The sequence below is a fragment of the Buteo buteo genome, chromosome 8 (genome assembly GCF_964188355.1).
Source record: "Buteo buteo chromosome 8, bButBut1.hap1.1, whole genome shotgun sequence".
Lineage (NCBI taxonomy): Eukaryota > Metazoa > Chordata > Aves > Accipitriformes > Accipitridae > Buteo > Buteo buteo.
This window is the reverse complement of record NC_134178.1, coordinates 19,206,549-19,223,751: the sequence shown is the minus strand read 5'-3', so window position 1 is coordinate 19,223,751 and position 17,203 is coordinate 19,206,549. Positions and strand designations below refer to the sequence as shown.

General features: G+C 46.9%; 1 protein-coding gene across 1 annotated transcript; it reads right to left on the bottom strand.

Annotated features, from left to right (window-relative positions):
- Window positions 1-8,409: 8,409 nt before the first annotated feature.
- ADAMTS1 (ADAM metallopeptidase with thrombospondin type 1 motif 1) lies at window positions 8,410-16,163 on the bottom strand. The gene is made up of 9 exons (XM_075033877.1): window positions 15,031-16,163; window positions 14,262-14,608; window positions 13,687-13,819; window positions 13,089-13,256; window positions 12,506-12,792; window positions 12,098-12,284; window positions 11,823-11,998; window positions 10,754-10,929; window positions 8,410-10,383 (listed from the first exon to the last, which is right to left on the bottom strand). Exons 1-9 carry the CDS (start codon window positions 15,581-15,583, stop codon window positions 9,642-9,644), a joined length of 2,769 nt encoding a protein of 922 aa, XP_074889978.1. The 5' UTR covers window positions 15,584-16,163; the 3' UTR covers window positions 8,410-9,641.
- Window positions 16,164-17,203: the final 1,040 nt, after the last annotated feature.

Genomic DNA, 17,203 nt, shown 5'->3' with positions numbered 1-17,203 from the left:
AAGCAGCATGTCTGTGAGTTAAAAATTCTCCTCTAGAGCTGCAAAAATGTATGTGCCAAACATTTATCTTTTAGTAGTTCAGGTCCTGAGTAGCAAATGTTTTCCATTCTTTGAAGCACTTTTCTGGCATCCAACTGAAATTGAATGCAAATTGTAAGATCCATTTTCCTGGCGCTGGAAAAATCCACCATCTTTTTGTTTTCTACTACACAGGTCCCAGCACTGCTCCACAACAGGCCAGGTCTTCATGGGTGCAGAGCTGGGGCTGTCTGGATAACATCAGGTCAAACTTCACTCTTCAACCCAGTTCTGTCAAAGGACCCTCCTTTGTCACCGACATTAAAAAGAAAAGTGATTCTCCCCCAGAACTGACAACTGAGAGAACCTGGACAATAAGTACAGTAACTTTATGAAATTGTATTTTCTGTTCTCTGACACAGTGTTCCTTTTCAGGCCAAGTCACTAAACCGAGTCTCTGCTGGAGACCATAAACTAGATTTTGTCCCCTCATGACTTAACAAGGTCCTTTGTAGTGTTGCCAGTGCCAAGCTCTTTGAGCTGAATGACTGGGACCTGCTATCTCTATTCTTGGAAGTTATGCCCTATTCATCCTTACAGACAGCTTTGCTGCTCCACATTAGGTAGTCTGCAACAGTCATCAGATCAACCATTTCCAATGGGAAGCTCTCTCCTAGTAGTGTGCAAACCTTGGCTTTATTTTTTGTTCTTTGAACAAATAATTTGCATGCTACCAGTGAGAACACGTGTCTCGAGAGAAACCAGTGATGTGTAGAATCAGTGATGCCAAAAACGCAAGTTATTTTGGTAGCTCTGAGTTCAAATCAGGTTCACCCTGGCTGCAGGCCGTGTATGATTGTGCTTGGCCCCACAGTGGAGTAGGTTTTGATCAGTCTGTGGCTTAGCAGCGTCCCTGGAGCCCAAGGGAAATGCCAGTACCTGCAGCTGGGGAAGGGGAATCTGGGTAGAGAGGCTGCTTTGCAAAACCCCGAAGCACCACTGGCACCAAGGTGATGTCGCTAGCTTACTTTAAACCAGCTGATGTTGCCAATATCTTCATCTTCTCCTTTAAGTCTTTACATGTCCTTCTCAATACCAGAAAGTGAAATTCCCATACTGCTGTAAGCAACCTAGAAACTGTTTCAAGCTCTCATATACCTGTCAAATTCCCAACAAATATTCTGTCAGTGTCGTCCATGAACTTTCATGAAGAAACTCTTGAGAGCACATCTCCCAGGAGGAGAGTCCAGCTGCAAAGCCCACCTCCTGCCCTCCCAGCACTGGGGGTGTCTTCAGCAGGACTGCGTCAGCTTCTGCCTCCTCCTCCTCCTTTGTGCTACACCCTAAAGGCAGGAGCTCGCTCATTCATTCCTTGCAGTTAAAGCTGTCATGCAGTGCTGAGAACATCTGTGGCACAGACTTAAATAATATCAATCTTCTGATTTTTAGTCAGATCAACAGGAATCTAATTTAAAACCTGGAATAAAGTTGTAAGCATTTGACTTAGCCTCACCAAAGCCAGTGTCCTTATGTGGGTAATATCCATTACTTCAGACTAAGCTTTGGGAACAGGCTTAGACAAATTTTTGTCCCTATGCAAATGGAAGCATTAACTCTGAATTGCCTGGCTTTTGCTAGCTTATATCAGATTCAAAACTATTTTATGCAGGATTTTAACATTTATATTCTTTAATGCCTTCAACCCTCTTGTCTGCCAGGCAGCTGTTTAGTGTCCCCTTGGATCCGCTCCAGCTGGAGCTGAATTCAGATGTCACTCTGGGGGCTCTCCTTTCTGACATCAACTATTATTCCTTTAAAAGTGCAAATAAATAAAACTATAAATTAAAAAAATCAAGAGCAAACGTGCAGAGGTTTTTTTTTAAATCTTTTTCTTTTTTTATTCATCAAAGGTAGCTGAGTCCCTCTAGTGCTCTGTATGTTCCAGCAGGAGGATAATGAGAAATGGAAAACATCAGTCTTCATTATTTTAGCATATCCCCAAATATGTGTATTGGTTTACTGGGAGAGAAAAAGGAGCTGGACATTACATTGCATTTAATTCACTTCTAAATCTGCCCAGGCCTGAATTGTGCCTGCCTAATTTTCAACATATGTTTCAAAAGTTTCCACAATTAACAATTCCACAAAAGTCCTTCCCTTTCCCCTTCCCTTTCCCCTTCCCCTTCCTCTTTCCCCAGTCTTATCTCTATGAAAAACTTCTAATCAAAGTTTGGCCTCTGGAGTTAATTCAACGTGTAATTAAGATTCAGATTAAACAGAATAAGGTAAGCTTTTCTTTTGTCTCTCTCAGGTTTGACCAGTGCTGTCCTAAATCACAGTGGGTGTAAGCATGCGCTTAAGTGCCCTGTTGAATCAGAGCTGTGCCCACAAGACATCTTTCTTTTATTAAAGTAGCTACAGACAAGGCCAGTTTTGTACTCAGTTTAAAGAGTACTTCATTTTTTTGCTGCTTAAGTTAATTATTCAAAGCTCTTCGTAGGCAAAAGTGGATCATATGTATGAGAAACATAAGCAGCACAGACTTCAGTAGGATGTGGTCAATATCTATGCAACTTTGAAGCCATTTCTAATATAAACGATGCCCTGGTGATGTCAGATTTAGCCACTGCCCATCTGCCAGACACTGCAGAATGACCCACTTTTTTGTGCTTAGCTGTGCCTTCAGTGTGTGTCTTTGAGCATCCCTCTTTCTTGATATCGCAGCATCCATTTTTTTTTGCCACTCTGGCTGTCAGAAAATTTAAGAAAACAGAATAAGAAAAACAGAAGTGAATTGTTTTAAAGCTTCATATTTTTGATGGCATTTGTTTTCAATTAGAATAAAAAATTTTAAAAGATTCCCCATTAACATATGTTGCTTGACAGAGAAATTTTTAATCCAAATAATTGAATTTCAGTTGTTTTCTTATCCCTAATTTAATCTCCAGTTTCGTACGTGAAAAATCTTACGAAGTGGCAGTATATATTTAAATTGCTTGGGAGAAGGCAGGCATATTGTCTTAGTTATACTGAAAAATATATTGGTGCACAATTAAAATGGCCACTGCTTTCAGTTTGCCTGATTATAATCTCTACCATATGACTTCCCTCTTCCCTTAGCTCCAATTGTTCCCACTATATTGGAACAAGCAGCTCCTTTTTGTGCTTGTAGGAAAATATATTATAGTTGAGTGCAACTAATACTGGAGAATATATTAATTTTCAAATGGACTATCTGGGAAGAATCATGGGCTGGTAGACACTCAAATTAGTTTCGTAGCATTCTTACACAAAATTACAGTATATTAAGGATGATACATTTTGCACTAGTTCAACTTAGATTTGTGATGCTTAAATCTAAATATCATCCAGGCATCTGGGATCTCATTAGCTTATGGTCATAGGGTGCAATATGACAAAGGACTATCCTTTATCACACTGAAGCTATCAGGCACATGTAGCCAGCTTACAGGTGAAGGTACTGTATGAAACTGTACTCCTGTTGCCCAACATTAAATCTCTTTTGCACAAGACCCTCTTACACTGTCGGGTACCGTAAAACAGATCTGTGAGTCTAAACAATGCTACTTCCATCTCCAGCAGTAATCAGTCTGCCTCAGGCTTCAGGAGCACAAGCATTTATTAAAACACCATGTTCATAGCACCACTTGTTGTGAGCCTGGTAACTGTTTTGACTTCCCTTCTGTTGATATAGGTTGTTCTGTGATTTGAGGGGGAATATCAAGCATGAATGCATGTCTGTAGCTGCTGTTTTACTAGGAAAGCATCAAGGTTTGGTGCTGGCATGGAAGAACTATCAAGTGGGTGCCACTACGAGAGGTGGCAATCTCCTGGTATGCTCTTTTCATGACTCTGCATGTTATAACAGTGCACTCTGTTCATGCAAAATGGGGCAAAATGCAAATGTTTATGTAGAATGAGGGCTATTGCCGAATGCTTAACACTGCTTTTGTAGCCTAGACATATCCTAGGGTTTTGCCTCTGTTTTCAGGGGGTATGAGGGTGGATGATTGGATTGCTGTATTTGAGTGACCTTTGCTAGGGAAAACTTTTCACCTAATTATACCCTCTTTGCCTTGAGGACTAAGCAGTTGTGACCATATCACACTGGATTTGATCTTTGCTCCAAATGGTGGTTGGTAGGCGTGTTTGCAATTGCATGGGATGAAAAGCTTTCCCAGGTATATGAGGCCCAGAATAACATAAGGCTGTTGAAGTAAATCTGTGCAAGCAATTTCATAGCCAGCTGATGAGCAGAAGCCAGACATTATGGTAGGAGTGTTTGCTGAGGAGTCTGGGCTATGTTTCTGAAGCTGCCTTTCTGAATTTCTTCAGCAGTATTTTCTTCTCCATTCCCTAACCTAGCTAGTAGGTTAAGATATTTTGTGTAAAATTTTCACCTAGACCACATCACCTCTTTGTCCTACAACATTTAACAAATCACATTACTTTGCATCTGCTTACCCACTTGCAATGTGGCAATGATAAAAGCAAAGGTCTTGCTTGTTTTTCTGTACAAGGTGTGCTAGACTTCTACTGAAACATATACAGTACTTGGAGATGTTGATTTGAATGAAAGCTGCTGTGAAACTACAAAAAAAGGAATCCAGTTGCCACATTACAAGCTATATGGAGCTGCATTTCAGAAGATGAAATGCCAGCTTTGCTAGTACCTGGCAAATCAGAGTGTTGTTCATATACATAACTCTGGGGCCTTTACTCTCTAAGTCAATGTCCTGACATTAAAATTACAGCTTTGAATATACTCAGGCAACTGATGGCTCTGAAATGCAGGTATCAGCTGCTAAAATATACAGCAGCTCTAGACAATTTCAGGATTTTCCCATACAAGATATATAGATTTATTTCCATACTCTGAAAGCTCAAACAGAATCAACTTCTATAATAGCAACCAACCCTCCTCTGCTCTGAAACCACATGTATTACAATCAGTGGCAAGATAGTTATTTGGGCAACACCAACATCTCTTGTTTTTACAACAGCAATTGGACTAAAGAGAGGGAAATGCAGCAGCTTAAGAATCCTATCACATGTGGAGTTTTTTCCCCCCTATTTACTGTTAATACAATTTCAAGCAGTAAATCATATTATTTATGATTTTAACAGTGCCACAGGAAAACAGCTACTCCAAATTTTCTGGTAGCACCATTTACAGTGCTTACCCAGCATAGGGAAATTTTACATCTAATCAGCCTGGAAGGTAGTTCTCCAGCATAACTATTTACCTCTTTGACCTCCCAGTTATTTTCTTAGATGGTGAAGTTTGAAGGTTCTGGAGATCTAGCCCTCAGACTGGGCTTCTGTCCCAAGACCAAGATCTTTAAGGCCACTGAAAGGCCGGAAAGAGTTTTTCCTCAGTCTTATGATGCCTAAAATGGCAAAGAACTACTCACTACATTGCTTTCATTTGCCCCACTCTGCCAACAGAGAGACTTTAGCCTTACCAGGAACTGGAAGATCACTTAGCCTTGAAAGCAATGAAACCAAGGGTGATTAAGGAAGACACATTTCATTCATCTAGACACCTGCCTCTCCCCACACCTCTGAAAATACTTGAAGATGCAGATTTCATCTACCAAGCCCACATTACTTAGCTAAACTCACTTACCTTATGACACCAAAATGTTAACACCCCCCCGCCCCCTCCCCCCCCCCCCCCCCCCCCCCCGGCTATAGCATCTGGCTTCTCTGCACCTGGGAGGAAGCCGGGTAAATTTGGCTCCAAACTGGAACGAGGTTGTCCTCAGCTGAAATGCTGGGTGCTGGAAACCTCCCACCCAACCTGTCAAGCTGGTCAGCTGAGACAACCTGGTTGAAAACAATCTTAGTCTAGGGTCTGAAGCCCATTTGGGCATCAGTGGAACCAGTGGCCCTGGCCCAAGGAGAGAGTGCCTGGGCTGGCAGAAAGCACCAGCTCTTACACTCATCCCAATGCAAGCTTCAGGGCCACTTCTGCTCCCAAGTGCGTGCCTTGTGAGTCAGTAACAAAGTGCTGCGATTCCTGTTTACAGTAATGAACGTGCATGCAAAAAGCACTGAACTATCCAGTCCTTTGTAATAAAAGCTACAAATTGCCAGACTCTTGGTGCAGGGCATGCGTTTAGTTGTGATCCTGATTGCTACACAGCTAAACTATACTCCACTGTTTTTGCATGTTTCCCTTTGCTGGGTCACCCAGAGCAGCAGACTTTCTTGTAACTAAAGGGTGCTTTGGAAGGGAGCAGTTCTTTGATTGCATTGCTCAATTAATACATTATTTGGAGCACGTCTCTATAACCCAGTTCTACTAAAAATAGGATATAATTTCATGAACCATATTACTGTGTAACAGATGCAACTGATGAGAATTCATGATCTAGTCAAAGAAAAATATGTAGTCAGTAAACTACAACTTGGAAATGCAGTCTTGGTCAGCCGTGCTACAAATGTAGGTCACAAGTTGACCTTCTGCTGCTATGTTTATGCTCTAAAGAAATTAATAACACCATAGCAAATAGGCTGCCATTATATCATAACTTTTTAATTAGGTCATCACTTATTATGCAGTCGTTTGCAAGACTGTAAAAAGAAAAAAAGTTGTTATTGTAAAATACTGAATGCGTTTGATTTCCCTCACCCCCTCTGACTCCTCACTTAGCTCTAGTTAACCACGGGGCTGACTGATCTAATCTAGGTAATGTGGGCCGAAGCATTTTGGCAATGCAGAACACTTCATCACGTTTTGTTAAAAAAATGGGGAATTTGCTGCATTTGCTTGGATCCAGATTCCCTTCAGCATGAAAGGTGGTGCCTGTGAAACACCATTTTTTCTCTCCCAAGAGCCTCCTTAAGCACTACTGCAAGGAGTGAGAGTATGTCGGCACCTTCGGCTTGCTTTAATTGATATGGGTAGGTCTGGGAGAAGCTGTTTCCTCCGCCAGGCTTTCTTAGCCTTGCCTCGAATGTTTCTTCTACGTTGATGAGTGCAAATTTGGGCAATCACCACCACCCAGCAGTCGCGGGACCTTGCCAATTCTGTAGATACGGCAGGGTCTTGCAGTTTCAGGACTGTAGCTCCTTGGGCTCTTAAATGGAAAGTGTTTCAGGCAAAACCAACCAAGAGCTATGTGTTAGGATATGAAGTCTACAAGGAGTGAAGAAAACAGCAGAAAACGAAAATAAATATGCATATTTTTTTCTCTTGAAAATGTATATATTCCTAATTTTAACCTGCTGTAGTAAAATATACTTGTATTTACACACAAATAAATTATTATTTGTTGTATTTATAAATACTTCTAAGTGCTTACAAAACCAGAAAGTGATTGGCTCCCTCCTAAATAATGTTAGAAGTAAAATGTTCCCCAGTATTTTTGCATGTCAAAAACAAAGTAATGCTCAATGAAGTGTGACGTGATGAGAATTTTTCTATGTGCTTTAGAGGGGCCAGGATTTCATCCGTGGAATAAAGTGGGAACTATTTCTGCAAGACAGAGTCCAAACATTGGCAAAGGAAGTTTTAATAGATTTTTACATGACACAAAGCCAGAAGTATTCATAAATGACTGATGTCTCAAATTCCATGGCAAAAATCCTACCGAGTTCAACAGAAGATTTTCCCTTGACTGCAGTGGTCATGAGATCAGAAATGAGGGAGCAAAAATCAGTTTCTTGATGCTTAGTATGTATTTTAACGTTATAAAACGTGTTACCAACAGCGTTAGAACAGCTCATTCATACAGTACTTCTAATTAGAAAAGCATGATGAGGAGGCCCTCCAGAAATTTGTGAGGGAAACCTCTGACTGCTAGTTAATGGTTCTGAATTTTGAATGCTTCTTTCCCAGTAGGGTAAGGTTAAGTGGAGCAGGTAAAACTGCTACTTTTGTACATATTTTGTTGGTTATAAACACCACTAGAATACTCCTTCTGTAAGCAGTTATTAAAACCAGTGGCATCAGTCTAGTTGCACTCCATTTTTTTAAAAGATCAAACAACAGTGCTGAGCACCCTGTTAGTGGTTAAGTAATAAAATACAAAATTACCCCTTTTAACATGGTATATGACATTATGGGTAGAGTTTTCCAAACCCCTTTACTAACACAGTCAATTAGTAGCCTAAGCTACCAGTCATTTTGAAAAATGTGGTTTAGCTTTTTTGGTAACATTTGCCTTACATTCCAAGCTCTTTCTGCTTGATGGACTAGTTTTACTCCAGTGAAATAAAGACGCTCCATTTCCAAAATTTATAGGGTTCATTTATTACCTCTAGTAACATATTATACTGTATAAATACTCTATCCTTGTTATATGTCCTTTTAAAAAAGCGATAACTTAGAAGATCACATTAGACAAGAAGTATAAAAATAAATACGCTCATTATATGCATTTATTACAAATTATAACCCTTCCCAGAAGGGAAAGAAATATAAAATACTTATAAAGTATATAAAATCTATAGTAATATATTTTACTATATACATATGGAAAGCCATATTCTCTCATTGTCTACGGACTGGCACAAACTTTAATTATGCGAATGTTGGTGTATTGCTGTGGATGGACCTGCTATCCTTCAGCTTTGTCTTCCCGCCTTATCAGTAATTTGAGCACTACAAACCCATCAGAGGCCACAGAGGAGAGGTTCCCATTCATAGCGGGATTTCTTTGATCTTTTTTTTAACCCAAATGCAAATAATTTTCATTGGCTGGGGTAAGAGAAAAGATCTGAATGTGAAAGCATGACTCAAATGCCATCAGTCTGTTTGACAGGATGGTAGGACCAAGCTCGAATCAGAAAAGCCAGTGGAAGGTATACAGAAGGCACAAAGAGCAACTACTCAGAGATGCTACCGGCTCCATGAAGATTTCCACTTTTTCTAGCCTCTGGATTACATATGTCACCACAATGGCACTGGAGTGGATGAGAGAAATGGACAGGTACATTGGGATGACATAAAGATACTTTAAAATAAATGACATTCTAGTTATTTGTGGAGTTGACTGACTGTTCTTGATATTGCTTACTCTTTACAGGTAGAGAATATGGCTTTATTTTTATATAAAACTATTCTCTGAAACAATAGCAGCCATGAATGACAGTTAAAGCTCCTTTTCCAATTCTGTTTTTTGCCCTTCGTGAGGTAGGTAAGCCCTGACCAATTATTTTAAGCTATCTTTTCCACTCCCCTTTCCCTCCCCTTCCTACAAATGGGGACTTCATCAGTACCACAATATAAATCCAAAAGAAGGGAAAAATAACTGAACCCCAAAATCTTTGCTTAAACATTTCTTGGGCACTGCTCATGTTTTGTTTAATTTATAACAGACTTAAAAAAAGGCAATTATAATGCCCTCGGGCCTTATCTGCTGAAGACGAGTGAGTGACATGGGTCTGCTATCCTATCAAATTTTCAGTTGGCAGGGTATTTTTAGGATGCAAAGCCAACTAAAGCTATTTGCACTGTCCCACCTCAACGGATCCTCACCATGAATTCTGTATGCAGAAACACATGTGCTGCCTCTAGCCCTCTTTTTTTCAGTGCATTGTTCTGAAGGAAAAAAAAATAATAAAAAAAATTTAGCTTTCCCAACTTATACTATTTAACTGCAGTCTGTAACATTGCAGAAGTCTATTAGGTGTTTCGGTTTCTTGGAAGGCTCACAGCTTTCTTGCGGCAGCACGCTGCCGTCGTAAGAAATACATTTCAACAATCTCTTCTTGAAACCTTTCCCGCATGTCTTAGAGCAGGGCGACCAGTCCCCCAGCTGCCACTGTGGGCAGGGCACGTCAGCGCAGGGACGGACGTCGCTGGGCTTCAGCTCCCGGGCACAGTCTGTGGCTGGCCGCCCCCGAGGGTCCCGGCACTCCACTGCCCGCCGCTGCCAGCCTGAGCCGCACGACTTGGAGCACTCGCCCCACTCCTCGATGACCCACTCGGAGGAGATGATCTCCCTAATGGCATTGAAGGACTCTTTCCTTCTGCTGGGCGCCTTCTCCGACCCAGGCTGTATGGGCTTCTTCACGAAATAGGTGAACTTGATCTTGGGCTGTGGCAGGTCCCCCACCGTGAGGACCTGGATGGTCAGAGGCTCCTTCAGAGGGCTGAAACTGCGGATCCTCTCCAGGGCGGCGGAGGAGCCGCTGTACCTCAGCACGCTGCCCTTGTAGGTGATGTCCTGCTCCAGCGTTGACAGGGTGTAGTCGCCGTTGAGGATGTAGGTGCCATCTGCAGCTTTGATGGCGAGGAAGCTGCCGTCATGCCTTGCGCCCCTGTGGTTTCGCTGCTTCACCTCAATGTTTGTTGCCCCAGCTGGAATGGTGACAACATCATGGTAGCCAGGTCTGTCCAAGAAAAAAAGAGAAACACTGAATCCTCTACTCTTCCCTGGCAAAGAGAAGCAGCTACCCGGCACAAGACTGAATTTCATTTGAAGCCTTAAGCTTATGAGCTGCCAACATAATCGAGTTAATGGATTAAGGGATTTGCAAAGTCACATCCCATGTTATCGCTATGGCAGAGGCATGCCCATGTGTTAAGGGGCTTTCTTTCACTGGGATCTCACTGTAAGTTATCTTCAGTCAGATGGCTCTGACAGATCCAATCTCAGTTCCAACGATAAACTGGGACAACATCTCACTGACTTGGAAACCCAAATCTTACACGCGCAAAACATTCACCAGAACAAAATAACAGCAGCAGTCATATACTCACTTTGCTCTAACAAGTGTGCCAGACACTTTCTTGCAAGTGGATCCATTGCCACCACAGATACCGCATTTGTCAAACTTCTTATTGGATCCTATCATGCGGTCGCAGCCAGCCTTTACACACTGTCCCTGGACGCAGACTGAGGTGGAATCAGGGCTACACGGGGTACCATCCACAACCTCAACAGGACACAAGCAGTAGGGAGTTTGATTAGAAGATGCACACTGCATTGAAATCGCATAATACAGACACATACAAAATGCAAAATATGGACAGGTGGAAGACCCGCAGCACCTGTATTTTCAGGGCTTTTGAAATTAAAAACCAAAGCAGCTCATTGATAGTTGGAGCTATGTAGTGCTACTTCATCTCACTTGCAAAAATGATGCCATCGTGACAGGAGAAAACAACCAATTTCAGTTTTTATTAACACTCCTCCCCCCACCCCAAAACCTCACAGAACTGCTTTGCTGATTTCATATAAAGAAAGAAACATTGTTTTCTAATGTCACTAGAAGGTAGTCATGTCCTTGAAGTACAGGACGAAAATTACTTTTAATGGTGTTCAATGTATGCTTTATTTCTAGGAGTACTGCTCTACAAAAAAACATCTGCGTCATTGCCCTGGTAGTTATTGGCTCTCAACAGCTTATGACAGTGAGTTCAAGTAGCTATGCAAGATGAACATTTTTCCTGTTGTTTATTTTAAGCTGTCAGCGTATTAGTAACTGGTATGATGAGAAAGCACCAATGTTTTGGCAAAGAACCCCCCCCGGTTTTCCAAACATATCTCAGTGTAATCAAACTGGTGGAAGGAGAGGAAAGGAAACTAGGGTGGAGTGGGTAGAAGAGGCGGTATGCGTGAAATAACTGGAAGGACTGTGCCAGAATATTTAAAGCATGCTTGCACTGATCAAGCTGTACATGTAGGGAGAAGGAAGAACCTAGCTTAAATACCAGAAAGACGTAATTTCAGATTTCTACACTGCTTGACTCTTAACTTCACATAAAGAGTTAGAGGAAATAAAAATCCTATTCATGATTAGATGGGAGAGGTGTAGTTTTGAAATACCTTTGGCTGTAAAACAAAGAAGTATCCTGTTCCTTTCGCTCGGCAGACCAGCTTGCATCTGTCCTTCGGGGAGACACCAGCAAACTTGGGTGTCCACTCCACTGCAGGTCCACTTCCAAAGGGAGACTTGGAAAACTCATTGTGCTTTTCACATTGTTCCTCCCTAAAGGTTTTGCCTGCAGGCAGAGGAAAGACAGGTGGACATTAGATCATCTGTACATGCTCTTCCTCCACGAGATACCCTTCCTCCACCTCAAAAAGGGGGGAAAGATTACCATCATTGTCCGGACAGTCCTCGATGTTACATGATCTGTATTGCACGCGCTTCCCTTCACAGTATTTCCCCCCGTTCCTCGGGATGGGGTTGTCGCACTCCCTGAAGGAGTACTGCACTCCACCACCGCAAGTCCGGGAGCACTCTCCCCATGGCCCCCACGACCCCCAGCTCCCATGCACTGGTGTCTGGAATGACAAGCAAAACAAAAACATTAATACAGTAAAAGCAAAACAAAACCAAAGCCCCAAACCCATAATCATGCTCATTTTTACCTAAGCCACTTGTAAAAAATAGCTCTAAGTTGCCTCCATTTATTCAAGCCCTATTAACTGATTACTCCCACTGAAGCATTACCCGTGCTACTCTGCAACCCAAGCTATATTCTGATTTCTTTTTTAATACTTACATCATAATGCTTCTTCTCAGTTTTATTCACACACTTGCCATTCATGCACCACTTCCCTTCCCCACAACTGGTGCCGTCTGCCCAAGGGAAGTGTTTGGTTTGGCACACAAGCAGTCCTCCAGAAGTGCCAGTACACCACAGCGTCGTACACGTACTGGCTGCATCGGGGCAGTGCTTGGACTCATCTCCAAATGTAAACTGGCACTGTCTGTTGGCATCATACAATGTGCCAGGCAAGTCAGAAGGGAGCTGGATCGGTTTGTGGGGCTTGTCCAACAAACACTCACCTGAAAAGGAAGAAAAAAGAAAACAAAAAAAAGCAGACGATGCTGTCAGTGAGGTCGGTTTCAAAAGGGAACTGCATTTGCTTTGTAACATAAGTCTTTGAGCCAATTTGTGCCACCATTTTTGTAAAACTAATGGTCTTCTAAATTCATTGGCAGCATGCAAAAGGTTAACTCTATGCTGTAGCAGAAAGCACTCCATTAAGAAAAATGAAAAAGAAAGAAAGAAAGAAAAAAGCTCAAAGCAGTAAAGCACAAGAGCTTAAATACCACATGAATGGAAAGCTTAATAATCTTACCATGACCGTTATCCAAAAATGTTGTAATCATGTAGGCACTGCATGGAGACCACGGCTGGCTGCGATCCAGATTGGAAAGCATAGATGCCATCATGTGGAAATCCCGGCTTATTCCATTAATACCAGCACACTGCTTTGCATCGTCATGAGGCATGTTAAACACGTGGCCTTAAAAAAAAAGAGGAACGTTCGTGATTTTAGGAAGTCTATCCTATGCGTTACCAATACTATTTTAAATATTACTCTAGAGCAGCTCATAGCTTGGTCTTTAAATAATAACCTGAATCTGAATACTGTGAAATTTTAAGCAGGTGACACTGTATCTTCGCTCCCCTCACAGGCTTCTCACATGCTTTTTTTTCTGCAATCAGTCAAATACACAGCTCTTGCAGACAATGCTGTGCAGCCAGGATTTGCTTTCCACAGTTCAACCCTGCCACAAGGCAAAGCTTTGCCTCCTACCGACTGCCCCAGGGAGCACAGGGTGCTTCATGCCCCGCAGGGCGAGCCTGTGGCGCAGGCGAGGCAGTTCTTGGCTTTACGGCATCGAGCTGGCTTCAATTAATCACGTGAAATTGCCTTTCAAAGTTTCAAGTACCTAGTTCGTGGGCTGTTGTAAAGGCAGCCTGTAAACCATCATCTTCTATGATAGAGCAACTGCGGTTTAGATCACAAACTGTTCCCACATCAGCCATCCCAAGAGTATCACATGTCTTGGCACCGCAGAGGTCCTGTAAAAAAAGGCAGTTTCATTATTAATCAGATCAGAGACTTAACCTTGGCAAGAAACATCCAGCCCTGGCAGTTTGCCTTTACTTATGGAAAGAGCATAAATATTCAGCACTTCAATGGGTATAATGGCAAAAATCTGTCTTTGGAACATACACAAGCGTTACACATAGAAATAAAATGCATAATTTCCATACTAAATCTACTAAAAATATACGAGGCAGAAATACGTTGCACATACTGTGAGTTTCACCTGAGATGGTGCAAACAGCAAAATAAACGACTAAATAAAAAGCAGTTCATTTCATTCTCAGCCTACTTCGCTGAAGCTGCAATGACACAAGACTGCCTCTGAGCACTTTTTTGGAGCTCTCCTGGCAGAGGGGGCCTCTGGGGGTAGGGAGCAATGGGTGTGGGGATGGATTTGACCTCTGTGTCCCTCACCTGCCTGGTGAAGAGGATTGCTGTGTCGTAGTGCTCTGCGTGCCGGTCACTGGGCGGGTTGTGCTGTTTCTGCCAGCTGCAGAAGTTTCTCAAAGTCAAGGCCGCGTTGGAAGAGATATCGGGTCCTTTCCGCTCCTCGTAAATGACCATGATTTTCACCACCACGAGGCTGATGGAGTTGCGGATGCTGGGGTGCTTGTACAGCTTGGCTGCCACGGAGAGCAGCGTCAGGAGATAGTGCTTCAGCCCGCTGCCGTGGAACTCGGCCATGGACTGGTCGGCGACCAGCATGGTCTCCACATAGCGGGGGCTGGACACGAACCTCTTCTTCCTTCTGCTTCTCGTTTCTGCATTAAAAAAAGGGAGGGAGAGGGAAGGAAAGTGCAGGTGAGCACAAGAGAAATGCCGCTGCAAGAGACCACCGTAACGAACCCCAAACCCGCCGATACTCATGATCTGCACCTAAGGGATGTTCCCCACGGCTCTGCGCCCGGCTCCCACCCCGGGACTTCGGCAGCCCCGGCTGAATAACCCCTCCAGAGCGCCGCCGGGTGGAGGGGCAACACCTGCACCCAGGTGGGAGCATCCCCCCGCCGCCTCTCGGGGTGGGGATGAGGGGGAAGCACCGGCCGGGGCCCCGCCGTCAGCCCCCGTCGGGGCCGGGGCGCAGGCGGGCGCGGGACGAGGCAGATCCCCCCTCCCCTGCCCTGCCCTGCCCTGCCCATCCCTGCCCGTCCCCGCGGAGGGCGGCGCGACGCCCCGACGGTACCTGCGTGCCCGGCGGGCTCCGGCTCCGGCTCCGGCTCCGGCCCCGCCGCCGCCGCCGCCTCCGTCGTCTCCGCCTGGGCCACGGCGCAGCGGGCGGCGGGGGCGGCCCGGCGGCTCCCGCGGAGGCGGAGGAGGTGGGCGCCGCGGCGGTGCGCGGTGCCGGGGGCCGGCTGGATGAGGTACTGGCGGCCCCGCAGGGAGAAGGCGCCGCGCATCCCCGCGCAGAGGCTGAGGGCGGCGGCGGAGCTGGGGTCCCGGTTAACGGTGCCGGAGTAGAAGCAGCGCGAGAGGTCGTCCTCCGGCGGCGGCGGCGGCCCGCCCAGGTACTGCAGGGTGAAGTCCGGGGCCAGGAAGCTGCTGTCGGGCTCCAGCTCCAGCGTCAGCCGCTCCCCGAAGGCCTCCAGGCGGAAGCGCTCCCGGCCGCCGGCAGCGCCCAGGCGCCGCGGCACCACCAGCGCCTGCCGCTCGGCGGGGCGCTCGGCGCTGCACAGCCCCAGCAGCGCCGCCAGCACCGGCAGCAGCGCCGGCACCGGCAGGCGCCCCCCGGTCCTCATCGCGGCCGCCGAGCTCGGGGCGGGGGAGGCTCGCTGCTGCGGCCGCTGCCTCGGCGGACGCCTTTTTATCTCTTTATTCGTTTGTGGAGGAATAGATACGGCCCGGACCGTTTGCTTTCAGGTCTTGGGGGGCTCCCTCAGTTTCTTTCTCCTGGCGGAGGGGCGGGGAGGGCGGGGCGGGCGCCGGGTCCCGCGATCACTGCGGAGGCGGCGTCGGCTTCCCCATGGCCGGGGCGCGGCGGGGGAAGCGAGGGTCTGCGGGGGGAGCGGCCGGTGCCCTCCGTCCGTCTCTCGGTCCGTCCGTCCTCTCTCTCTCGCTGCCGTTTCTTCTTCCCGCCTCCTCCTCGGCTCTCCCCAGCAGCGGCGGTCGGGGAGAAAGCTCCGGCGAACCTCCGCTCGCCCCTCCGGCAGCCCCGGGACGGTCCCGCCTGCACTTCCACGGCCCCGCGGGGCGGGGGGGAGGCGACCGCCGAGAAGCCTCCCGTCCTTGCAGAGCGGAGCAGAAAGCGGAGCGAAGGCCACCGCCGGCACGCCGGGCCGGGCCCCCCCCTCGGCTGCGGTCCGGGCGCCTCCGCCGTGCGGGGTGAGTGCGGCGGCCGGGGCGGCCCGCTGCCGCTCTTTATGGGGTTTGCCCGGGCCGCCCCCACGCCCGGCGCGGCCCGCCGCCCCCCGCCGCGCCGCCCCTCGGCCCCGGGCCGCTGAGCTCACTGCGTGCGTAACGCGGCGGCGGGCGGCCCCCGCCCCCCCCTTCCCCCCCGCCGCCCCCGACGGGGCGGGACGGGACGGGGCGCGGCGGGCAGAGCCCGGGGTCGGCCCTTGGCTGCCGGGCGGGGGGCGGGCTGCGTCCTGCCGCGCCGCGGCCCCCGCGGCTCCCCCTCCCCGGGGCCCGGCCCGGCGGGGGGGGGTGGGGTGTCCTTCCCCTCCGGCCCCCGAGGGCAGCGGGGCTCGGGCCGGGGGCTGTGCGGGGCGGGAGGGGTGCGCCGCCCCCCCCGCCTTCCGCTCCGCTCCGCGGGGGCGCACGCGGCTCGTTGGAGCGCCGGGATGAGCCGCGGGCGGCCGCCGGCCTCCCTCCCGCCCCGCCGGCCGCCCGGGGCTGGGGAGCGGCAGGTGGACGGCCCGGAGCTGGTGGGAGGGAGAGAGGGAGATTCCTGCTCGAGTTCGTGGCTTTTCTCTTCTTTCTTTCTTTCTTTTTTTTTTTTAGCAATTCTTGCCCTTTCACGTCCCTAACAGCTACAGTCAGCTGTGCACCTGTACTTCTGGGAAGTGGTTCCTTTTAAATCACTTAAACAGAGACATTTACATGGGTGCAGCCAACGTTATCCTTTGAAGCCATAACCAACCATAGTGGTACGGCTAATCCACTTAATGCTTTATATCCAACATGCGGGCAATGTGCGCAGCCCGAGTAATACTGCCTTCTCCTTGTTGAGGCCTTTTTGGAGGATGAGGGCAAAGAAGTGGTGAGCACATGTGTGCATGAAAACAGAAGCGGCGTACCTGTTTGTGACAACTGCTGGGCTTCCAAATTAAACAAAGATGCTTTGGTATCAGTCGACACCGCGTTTTCCACAAGCCCAAAACTCAGAGGCTGAAAACAGAAGTAGCAAAATACCATCGTCC